This window comes from Astyanax mexicanus, chromosome 15 (genome assembly GCF_023375975.1).
Source record: "Astyanax mexicanus isolate ESR-SI-001 chromosome 15, AstMex3_surface, whole genome shotgun sequence".
Lineage (NCBI taxonomy): Eukaryota > Metazoa > Chordata > Actinopteri > Characiformes > Acestrorhamphidae > Astyanax > Astyanax mexicanus.
Genome location: NC_064422.1, coordinates 42,545,848 through 42,558,089, shown reverse-complemented (window position 1 = coordinate 42,558,089; position 12,242 = coordinate 42,545,848). Strand labels below are relative to the sequence as shown.

At 38.7% G+C, this 12,242-nt stretch overlaps 1 protein-coding gene across 1 annotated transcript; it reads right to left on the bottom strand.

Annotated features, from left to right (window-relative positions):
• Positions 1-1,033: 1,033 nt before the first annotated feature.
• LOC111192622 (proton channel OTOP3) lies at positions 1,034-11,450 on the bottom strand. Its single transcript, XM_022670301.2, has 7 exons — positions 9,495-11,450; positions 7,654-7,790; positions 6,351-6,409; positions 5,658-5,785; positions 3,631-4,385; positions 2,265-2,444; positions 1,034-1,357 (listed from the first exon to the last, which is right to left on the bottom strand). Exons 1-7 carry the CDS (start codon positions 9,934-9,936, stop codon positions 1,187-1,189), a joined length of 1,872 nt encoding a protein of 623 aa, XP_022526022.2. The 5' UTR covers positions 9,937-11,450; the 3' UTR covers positions 1,034-1,186.
• Positions 11,451-12,242: the final 792 nt, after the last annotated feature.

Genomic DNA, 12,242 nt, shown 5'->3' with positions numbered 1-12,242 from the left:
GGTATTCTATTCACAAGTTTACCTCAGCAGTGGTATTCTATTTAAGAATTTACCTCAACAACGATATTCTACACAAAATTTTACCGCAATAGTGCTACTTCAATCATACATTTATGCCAGAAATATTATTATAATCATACATTTGCAAAACTTTACTCAAACCATAAATATATGGTATGGTATATACTCCAGGAATGCTATTTTATCGGTATATTAACCTAAGAATTCTATTTTAATTATACATTTACTCTAGGAATGCTCTTCTATTCATAAGTTTACCTCAGGAATGCCATTTTAATTTTACATTTACCTCAGAAATGTGTTCTAATCATGAATTTAATCCAGGAATGCTGTTCTATTCATACATTTACCTTACGAATGCTATTTTAATCCTAAATGTACCTCAGAAATGTTATTATAATTGTGAATTTGTGTAATAATCTCAGTGTTCAGTGTGTAACGTAATATTCAGGTGTTTCTTATCTAGTATATTAGATTAGCGTTGTTGCTAAACTCTGCAGAGAACTGGGCCTCCTGTTCACTAGAATCCTAAATACCACCTTTACACACCTGAGCTCAGCTGGTTTACAGCAGTTTAGCTCCCCCTACTGACAGAATAATCAGAGTGTGACTACAGAGAATAGGGATGAAAATTAAAACAAATGCGATATTTGTTATTAGACTCAAAAAGAGGTGTACAGTAACGGTCAAAAGATTAAGAAACCCCACTTTTTTCCCTTTATATTTGCCATTGAAGGTCTTCCAGTCCAGTCAATAAAATAGTAGCAAATAGTAGAAAATCCAGTGTACAAATTTTAGAAGCAAACTGCCAGAGCCTTTAAGGAAAACAAATGAGAAAAATGTGAATGAAATGTCAGCAAATATATACATGTGAATTCCTAAATCAGTCACTCTCTAATTAAAAATACATACAGTAAATAGCAAAACAATCACAGAATTGACTGCTTTTAAAAAATATTTATATTTTAACTATAAGGAGTTTTTTTAATTGTGTCAAATGTTTTTGCAATGGTATCTATCTATCTTTCTGTCTGTCTGTCTGTCTGTCAGTGTATACAGTACTGCCTAAATAGATATATAATACCTAGCACTGGAACTTCTTTACATAGAGACAGTAACAATACACAGCATTTTATAGAGCAATAAGGTAAATGTGTTTTTGAGTTCATGCGAAGATCAGCAGCTCCATCAGAGCTCCAACCGAGTGCATCCTGTAGAACACAGTGAGCGGCTGACCCAGATTCACCAACACGAACCACACTGAGAACCCGTAAAACTGCTTCCCCAAACCACTCTCAAACTGAGGGTGGGCCCCGAACGCTGGAATCACCCACAGCTGCACACACACACACACACACACAAAAGTACCAATCAGAACTGACAATGGACAAAAGTGCATCTCAAAAAAAATGTATATTATTAAAAAGTTACTTTGATAATCTTAGTAATTCAGTTTAAAATGTGAAATTCATATAGATGTATTACACACAGATACATCACAGTTACATATATATTATATAGATGTATTACACACAGAGTGATCTATTTTAAGGGTTTATTTTATTGTTGATTATAATTATGGCTTACAGCCAATTCAAATCCTAAAAATCGGTGTCTCAGAAAATTAGAATATTATATATTAGCAATTGGTACATTTGGCAGTGTGGCCAGTGTGCCAAGTCCTGCCGGAAAATAAAATCCTTATCTCTATAAAAGTTGTTCTCAGCAGAGGGAAGCATGAAGTGCTGTAAGATTTTGTGGGAAAACAAAACTGCACTGACTTTAGACTTGATAATAAAACACAGTGGATCAACACCAGCAGATATCAGACATGTCTCTCCAAACCATCACTGATTGGTGGAAACTTCACACTAGACCTCAAACAGCAGATCATCATTTTTTTTGGTTGCAGTAACTGTCTCTACTGTTTAAAAACAGGCTTTGCACTAGATTTTGGACTTGCTTTAGTATTGCTGTGAGGATTTGATTGCTGTGCAAAAGTTTAGACTCTTGCATAAACCTTTTTCTGAATAAATAAAAACTCTTAGAAATAAGTCTCAGTTTCGGCAATGCAGAGAATAATTCTACATACATCATGTCTGGATCGTACAGCACTGATACTGGACTATTAAACAATATGGATGTCCTAAAACTTATGGTGGTGTGTTTTTAACATTTTTTTTGTTAATTCAAAAACACACCCATACACTCTCTGTTTCTCTTTCTCTCTATTTCTCTCTCACCATGACGTTGGATAGAATGAGGAAGGCGCAGATCTCCTGAATCGTCCTCCTGCTCCAGGAATGAGTGTTTTGTCCAGGTGTTCCTGCAGGGGGCGCTTCAGCATCACTGCTTTTCTGTAGGAACGCTGTTCCTTCAGCCATATCAGCAGAACCAGCAGCACCTTCAGCTATCTTCTCCATCTGCTCCACACAGGAGATACACCATTTACACCATTTATTTATGGAATTTAATTAAAAAAAAGTGTTATTTTATATTTTACATTTTTAATTGTATTTTACATTCTCCAAAGTAGCAACTCTTGCTAAGATGACAGCTTTACACAACTCTACATTTTCTCAGTCATGAGGATAAGTTCATCAGAGTTACCAGCTTCAGAAACCACAAGTTAACAGCTCCCTAGATAAGAGCATCTAAATGCTGCTTCACAGTATTTTGAGTATTTTGGTTTGTTTAACACTGTTTTAAGTTACTACATGATTCCTTATGTGTTCCTTCATAGTCTGAATCACTTCACTATTCATTTATAATGTATAGAAATTAAAACATTGAATAAAAAGGTGTGTCCAATCGTTTATTGCAACTGGTATTGCATATACAGCTCTAGACAAAAAAAATAAGAGAGCACATAAAAATGATGAGTTTCTTTAATTTCACCAAATTGAAAAACTCTGGAATATAATCAAGAGGAAGATGGATGATCACAAACCATCAAACCACCAAACTGAACTACTTGAATTTTCTGCACCAGGAGTAAAGCAGCATAAAGTTATCCAAAAGCAGTGTGTAAGACTGGTGGAGGAGAACATGATGCCAAGATGCATGAAATTAAAACTGTGATTAAAAAACAGGGTTATTCCACCAAATATTGATTTCTGAACTCTTAAATATTAATGAATATGAACTTGTTTTCTTTGCATTATTTGAGGTCTGAAAGCTCTGCATCTTTTTTTGTTATTTCAGCCATTTCTCATTTTCTGCAAATAAATGCTCTAAATGACAATATTTTTATTTGGAGTTTATATACCTATAAATAGCAAAATCAGTATGAATGGTATGGGTGCAACAGCTTATTTGCATAAAAGTGACAGAGCCCTTAAATGGCTCATTCTGAAAGGGACTAAAACTGGTGAGATTAGAGCCGATATGAGCTTGATCTTCATATGATAGTAATTTTGTATAAATGAACATGTATAAACTATAGAGTACAGTATTCTAACTTGTGCAAAAACAGGTATAATATGTTCCCTTTAAATTAGCATTAATCGAATGTCTTAAATGAATTAGCCAAATTAGTTTTTTTTTCATAAGTCCAGTTTTAACATGGCAGAGTTTTTAACAAGCTTTAGGATGTAAAATTGTACTGACCTTAAAAGCTCCCTTCCCATCTGCTGACTCCTTCTCCTCTTTCCCGGTTCGACTCGAGTGTGTGTTCTGGTGTGGATGTGTGTGTTCCTGCAGCCCCTGGATGATGAACATGGTCTGGAGGACCAGCTCCAGCAGGCTCAGCAGCGAAAACGACAGATCCAGACTTCCCAGAATGCCTCTGGGTCCCTCAGCGAGAGCAGCAACCAGGGAGAAATATGAAAGAGAGAGCTGGCCCAGTCCGGCCCCCACCAGCAGCAGCACGTCCAGGCTACGGGTCGGGTTCTTCACCGCCGGGTCCTCGTGCTTCCTGTCACGCCCCCTGCTGGGCAGCCTCTCTTTTCGGCGGTACACCAGCATGCCTACCAGCGAGCACAGCGCCATAAACGGCATAACGCTCAGGTGGAAACCGTAGAACAGCAGGAAGGCCCTGAGCCGCCTCCCCCGCTGACCCACCCACACCTGGTACAGCACGAAGATCACCACCCCCGTGATCAGAACCAGCAGCCCCAGCACAGGGCCCAGCAGGATGCCCCCGTGGTGCACAATCCGCATGGTGATCTTCTGGGCGTGACCCGAGTGAGTGCCGGTCACGTGACGGCCCACGTTCGTCCACATGACGTAGAGCATGCACCCCGCCAGCAGGCTGAACTCCATGTTGAAGGGGTACAGCACCTCGTAGCCTTTTCGCAGAGATCCGCACACCGGCTGCTTTCCACAGTGGCAATCTGAGGCATTTCTGATGCCCTCGTCCTCGTCTAAAACAGTAAAATGAGTAGATTACAATTAACGTTTTAAATAGACGTCCATATGACAAAGTGGAAAAGCTAATAAAACACGGGGAAATCAATATAAAACTGCATGAAGTCACTCTTTGCAATCAAGGAAATGGTAACTTGCTCTCATATCTTACAACACTGGAATTCAGGCTTTCAGGTAACAGCTGTGCTGAACTCATCAAGAGTTAATTTAATTTGAATTTCTCGCCTCTTAATAAAGTGTTTGAGAGCATCAGTTGTAAAGTAGTAAGGAGGAAAGTTACAGGTATACAGGGAAGCAAGAACTACTCAACTAAGTAAAGAAATAAAATGACTTTGAGAAGAAGTGTAAGAAGTGAAGTCAATCCGAAAAGAAGAATTTCAAGAAATTTAAAAAAGTATTAAGCGTAGTCGCAAAAAAAAAGAAAAACATACAAAAGTTATGATGATGAAACTGGCACTCATCAGGACCGCACCAGGGTAAGAGGAGCAAGGGTTGAATCTTTTGAACAGGTTAAGTTAATCAGAGTTACCAGCCTCAAAAACAGATGAGTACTTTGGTTAGCTTAACACTTTTAAGTTACTACATGATTCCTTATGTGTTCCTTCTTAGTCTGGATCACTAAGAAAAAAAAGAAACATAATATTTCAGACTCCGTCTGCTGATGGAGCAGCAGCATGACCTACTGTACTCTCTCTCTCTCTCAGACTCTGGCTGCTGATGCAGAAGCAACATGGCCTACTGTACTCTCTCTCTCTCTCAGACTCTGGCTGCTGATGCAGAAGCAACATGGCCTACTGTACTCTCTCTCTCTCTCTCTCTCTCTCTCTCAGACTCTGGCTGCTGATGGAGAAACAGCATGACCTACTGTACTCTCTCTCTCTGACTTTGGCTGCTGATGGAGAAGCAGCATGACCTACTGTACTCTCTCTCTCAGACTCCGGCTGCTGATGGAGAAGCAGCATGACCTACTGTTCTCTCTCTCTCTGACTCCGGCTGCTGATGGAGAAGCAGCATGACCTACTGTACTCTCTCTCTCTCTGACTCTGGCTGCTGATGGAGAAGCAGCATGACCTGGAATTCAAACCAGCGATCCTCAGATTATAGAGAGAGCTCCAGACCACTCTAAGCTCCTTAAATTTTGGTGAATTTAGGAATCACTGTGTCTGATTGAACAGAGGAACCTCAGATAATTTGGAATTAAGTTTATGGAGCTTTAAAAAAGGAGTTTCTAATAAAGTGGCAAAAGAAGGTTTTGAGGGTGAATGTACCTAACTGTGCTCTGATGATGGGCTGTTTGTACTGTCTCTCCAGCTCGATCTCCATATGAATGGAATCTTCTGTTACTGCGCTCAACCACAGCAGGATATCTGTACACAGGATCAGCATTAGACCAGACCTAAAACACAAGGACACACAATTATTACATTAAATTATATTATAATGTATGCTATCATTTCCACTATATGATTTTGTACAATAAATATACTACGATTATGCCAAATGGTAATGGCATAAGGGTACAGGAGTGTTTCAGGGAATTTCTTTTGGTCCATTTGGTCCATTTTTTACATTCAAATGTAAAAAAAACTACTGCTAGAACTACCAGATTCACCTCATGTCAAAAAGTGAAAATAGGTAAAAAATCTATTTATAACCACATTTCTACATTTACGGCATTTAGCTGACGATCTTATCCAGAGCGACTTACAACGTTATACATATTACAGAGTTGGGTCAATGTATTGTTAGGAGTCTTACCCAAGGACTCTTATTGGTGTAGCTCAGCATTCAGTCACCCAGACCTGGAATTGAACCCCAGTCTCCCACATGGTAGCTCACTGGCAGGCAGTGATGTTATCCACTGCACCACACCAACCACTAACCCCTACTAGCACTATTCTCCCATTCTGAAGCCACAGGATTAACAGAGGCGGTGAGGTGGAGATGGTTAGAGGTAGTACCTTGTGAGGATTCTGTGTTTGTGGATGCAGTCTTTGGAGTGAGCCCACAGCAGATAGGTCTGTAAGAAAAGCCAAATAACTGCTGTTAGATTTTGAAGATATCATTTGGGTCATTATATATTTTTTTGTGTGTTTTACTACACATAAATCATATTCTCCACCTTAATGACTTTTTTCATTTCCACTTTTTTATTCCCGGTCATGCACTATCCACCCTGTTCAGTCAATTTTTTACAACAACTGACTAAAAATGACTTTGTCCACCCTGAATGCAGCTTGCTGTGAAAATTGTCATTTGGAGGAAACATGGTTCATCTAGACATATTAAATTGTTCATGGTGAATGTTCTACTTCTGTTTTAAACATATATATATATAGTATATTTCATCATGATATTTTACTATTTGACAAAGTGGACAGCTTAAGTTTTTCTTCTTTAAGTTTACAACTAACTAAATCTTTTTCAAAGTTCTAATATACGGTCTCAAAATAATGAACTATTTATAGAAGCCAGAATGACTGTAAGAACTGTAAAATACATTAAATTATATTTATATTAGTGGTGTTGATTAAACATACTAGTATATACTTGTTGTGTATGTTTGAGGGGAGATAAAACCAACGTGGGGCTCTGGAATAAAGAATGCATGATAAATTGGATAGTGGAAACTTTTTTTACTTTATTATAAACATCTCAGCTTGGTTGTAAAGATTTCTGAATCAGAAATTTAGAATTATCTGAGTATAAAAGAGCGTTTTCACACCTGTAGTTGTTCTATAGTTTCTATGATCCGGATCAGTTGATGAGTTATAGTTTATTTGAAGTGTTTCTCCCTCTGTTTGGTTTGGTTTCACACAGGCATAAAAACCTAAACGCACCAAAATGTGCTCCAATAAACCACCTGAGCACATCGTCTCCTCTGATTGGTCAGAGCTGTCTGGCGCGGGAATGTGAAAGTAAATATAGTGAGAAGATTCTGTGTTCCAGTGTGTATATCTGTACTGAAGTGTGAAGCTGCTTTAACACAGAATGCTAAAAAATAGCTGTGCTTTTAAACACAGTGTTTTCAATAAAACATGCAGCACAGATGTGAGCAGTGAATGCTGCACAGACAGCGCTCTTAGTGTGTAAACAGCATGGAGCAGCAGCAGAGACCGTGTTTGATCATAGCAGTGTATTATCTGGTGAATATATCAGATTATACTGAGCCTTATCAGCAGTTTAGCTCAATTAAAAAGAAGTAAATTTGATAGCTGGTCAAATTGAGACCATTCTCACCATGTTACATATAATGCTGCTCACCTGGAGGCAGAGGAATGGAGTTTGAATGAACGGTAGAAGAACTCGAGCAGATGGGTGACAGTCCTTCATCAGCACGTTATGAACCATCATGAACACACACAGCAACAGACTGAAGCCTGCAAACAGCATTAACACCACTGTCCCCCACACACACACACACAAGAAAGAAATTAGTAATTACAGCTATGTAACAATTTAGAGAATTAAAACAATAGAAATATGAGTTAAAAAGGAACTTTGGCGCAGTGTTTAACTATTTTTTAACCATTTTAAAAGTGTTAGGAGTTAATTCAACATGACTTTTTGCTGTATAGTTTAAAACAAAGCCTTCACTGTACAGTAGACCCTAGTGAAAAAAAGTAGATTAAAGGATATTAAAGCTCACCTTCCGCGAAAATCCGATTTTTCTTGTTTTTTGTGGAATACAGTAGGTCTCTCCGAGTTGAATGTGTACACCTGCACATTAAACTGTTTTGCAGCCCCCATTGTCTGCAGGAGCTAAGCAAAGAAATCCCCCCTCCCCCCCTCCGAAAAACGGGTGAATTTTGAATTATCTTTCTGCCTACGTAGGCAGAAACTCACAGACCAGCCCACCTTGGCTCGAGAAACTCCCAGAGGCGGAGCTGAAGTGACGCAACATCACCGCTCATCAGTTAGGAGGTGGGAGGCAGTGAGCGGCAGAGCGGTGGAGGGTCGTCGCAGTGCTCCTAGCCAATCAGAGGAGAGATATTTGCATGCTGTTTGCATGTATGAATATTCATGAGCAAAGCTGGAATCCGGTCATTTTGGACACACCCCTAAAACAGTCCTTTAAAAAAGAGCTATACAGAGACACCTGAGCACTTTTTTTTTTACAAAAACGGCTCACATGTCATTCATTCATACTAGAGACCACAACTAGACATTTTAAAATGAAAGAAAAAACGACGGAAGGTGAGCTTTAAGCATTATTATACTATAGTGCACTAAAGTGTTCTTGTAGCCACATTATTATTAATCAGTATATTTAAAGAGAACTAAAATAGAACAACTTTTTTGTACTTTTGATACTTTAATTACAGTATAAAAAATAGTACAAAAGTCTTACTTAAATTGTGCTAAGTATACTTATTAACTGTACTAAAATGGAACTATTTTAATTATATTTAAATGAGTAACATTTAAACATTTAAACTACTTTATGTATGTAACCTCATATATTAAATATGTGAACAGTAAAATTATAATACATTTAATGAGTTAGAATTACTACTGTATCACTATTTATTATACACCAGGTATATTAGAAATGTCCTAAGAATCGATGTTAAATATATGTGATATATTTACATTAGAGCACAAATATGCTTCTTGTTCCTGTCTTTTTAAGGAGCACACTTCTAGTATACTTCGTTGGTTATAAAAATATATATTTTAATATACTATATATTTTATAATTACTTTTTTTTTGCATGTTACCAATTTCCTTTAAATTTTTTAAATTGTAATAAATTGTTTTTCTAAAAGGTTAGATGATACATACTTCAAGTGATTTTTTTTGTAACAGCTGTTTTTAACACACTTTGCTAAAAACGTACAAAAGTATATTTTTACATTATTACATTAAACTAAAAGTGTACTTTAAAGTAGTCTATTTTTTTAAACACACTATATTGTAATTTTAAAAAAGTATGATCAAAGTTTACTTTCAAACATTTGATGAAAGCATAATATTAATGTACTTTTAATATATTTTAAGTAAGTACATAAATCTGTTACAGCATAATATGTTTTAAGTACAATTAAGAATATATATTTTTTCACAGTTACTCCAAAAAGGCAGAATAAACTCGCTTTAATACCAGTAACAGTGATGCCCCCTGCATGGTGGTCCGTGTGTGGGGGTAATCCTGGCTGTTTCCGTGCCCAAAGCAGGTACCACAGCATCCACGCCACGCTCAGCGCCATCAGCAGCAGCAGAAACACCTCCGGCTCCTGGTGGTGCAAACCTTCAGGGTGGAAAGCATCTCCAGCCACCAGCGCGGCTCCCAGGAGCACCACGTTCAGCCCCAGGAGCCCGGAGACGAGTCGACGGCCAGTGGGTACCCAGAGCAACACGGAGCCCTGATCACCGTCCACATCATCCAAACGTCCATCAGCGTTCTGACAGTGATCCTCACAATCCTCACAATCCTCACAATCCACAACGTCCAGAACATCTTCAGTTCTCATCTCACCTTCTCTCAGCTCAGACTCAAACTCAGTCAGCTCCTGTCCTTCAGCTTCTGCTGTTACAGACTTCATTCTTCTTCTTTTCTAACTACCTACCTGTGTTCCTACCTACCTAACTGCCTACCTATCAAGTCTACCTATCCACCTAACTGTTTTCTACCTACCTAACTAATTAACAAACTACCTACCTACCTACCTTTCAAGTTTACCTTTCAAGTTCACCTTTCAACCTACCTTTATTCTAGCTACCTAACTACCTACCTGTCTAATCTACCTATTAACCGAACTGTGTTCCTACCTACCTACCTGTGTTCCTACCTACCTGTCAAGTCTACCTATCCACCTAACTGTTTTCTACCTACCTATCAACTAACAAACTACCTACCTACCTACCTTTCAAGTTTACCTATCAACCTACCTTTGCTCTAGCTACCTAACTACCTGTCAAGTCTACCTATCTACCTACCTGTGTTCCTACCTACCTAACTGCCTGTCAAATTGACCTATTAACCTAACTGTGTTCCTACCTACCTATATATCTGAATACCTACCTATCTGTCTTCTTTTCTGTCTACTTGTTTATCTTCCTACCCACTGACCTACCTATCTGTTTACCTCTGTACAGGTAGGTAGTCTACCCACCCACCTACCTAGCTGTGTGCCTGCTGTCCTACCTACCTGCTAATCTATCTATCTACCTGTTTGCCAGCCTACCTACCTACCTACCTGTGTTTCTACTTAACTACCTACCTGTCAAGTTTACCTATTCACCTACCTGTGTTCCTACCTACCTATGTATCTGAATACCTCACTACCGGTCTTCCTCCCTGTCTACCTACCTACTAACCTGTGTACTGACCGACCTACCTGTCTACCTCTGTACAGGTAGGTAGTCTACCTGTCTACCTACAAAGCTGTGTACCTGCCGACCTACCTGATTACCTATATACTTGTTTACCTGTTTATCTGTGTTTATCTGTCTACCTATCTGCCTACCTACTTGTGTTCCTACTTAACTACCCACCTACCTGTCAAGCCTACCTATCCACCTATCTGTGTTTTTTACCTACCTGTGTATCTGAATACCTACCTATCTTCCTTCCTGTCTACCTATTTACCTCTTTACCTACCTACCAATTTACCTGTCTACCTCTCTACAGGTACCTACCTACTTGCTTACCTACCTGTCTACTTGTATGTCTATCTACCTACCTGTCTACATAGGTCCTGCACCTCTTGATATTTCTCCCTCTCGTTTTTTTAATTAAAGATAGGTCTGCAGTGATTGGAAAAGTGAAACCAAGTGCATTGAGGTGTGTATACACCTGTGTACTTACCTATCTACCTACCTATCTACCTACCTACCTGTCGACAGGTAGGAACTCTATCTGTTTAAGTTTCTGTGCAGCTGCCTACACATCTGTGTAGCTGTTTACCTACCTGTCTACCTACCTTCCTACACTTACCCCTTAAATCTTTACGGTTGAAAAAGGCAAAAGTCTTGTTTTAATCATGTGCAAAATGATCTATCTACCAATCTACCTATCTATCTACCTGTCTACCTGCCTACCTCTAGCTGTTTCTCCTAGGACAAGTGTGCAGTATCTGGGAAGGTGAAAGTCAGTGTACTGTAGTGTGTGTGTATGCCTGTGGTGAGTCACTGGTTCTGAATGGCTGTGGTGACCGTAGTGGGCGTGTACCTGTGTGCTGAGGTGGACCTGGGTGTGCTCTAAGTGAAGCAGATAAATATTCAGCACAGTACAAACACCAGCACACAAAGCCAAGCTTTATATAAAGTGTGTTTTCACCTGTAAAGCTCTGGGTTCAGTTCGGGTCATGACCTGAGCCATTGTGTATATATGCCTCTACAAATAAATTTTAATAAATGAGCATGTTTTACCCTTATTTACAATAACCTGATATATTTGAGCTGATTAAGGTGTTTGATTAAGCTCTTTTACTCCCTATAACTACCTGTATGGTCTTTCAAACTCTAAAAACAAAATGTTATGCTTGTATTAAACACGTACTGTATTAAAGAAGTTTCTGAATTCCACCATTGGCTAGACTTTGACACTGGAGCACAGCAATGGCGGTCTTATCAAAAAGTAAATGTTTAACGTCTGCCATGTTTGATTGTATTTGTTTGTAATTCCTTATATCAGCATTCCCATTCACCTTGCCACCCTGTTCCAGAGAAAATGACCAGAATAAACACAATATTAGGCATTTGTAGTTTTTGTAACTAAGAAAAGATATTAATTTTTATAAAACATAACATACTATACATTCAGTCCTGACCTGAACCAGTTAAGAGAGAGTGTGGCTCGGGACTCTAAGTGCTGCCACTATGATCGGGGGATCGCTGGTTCAAATCC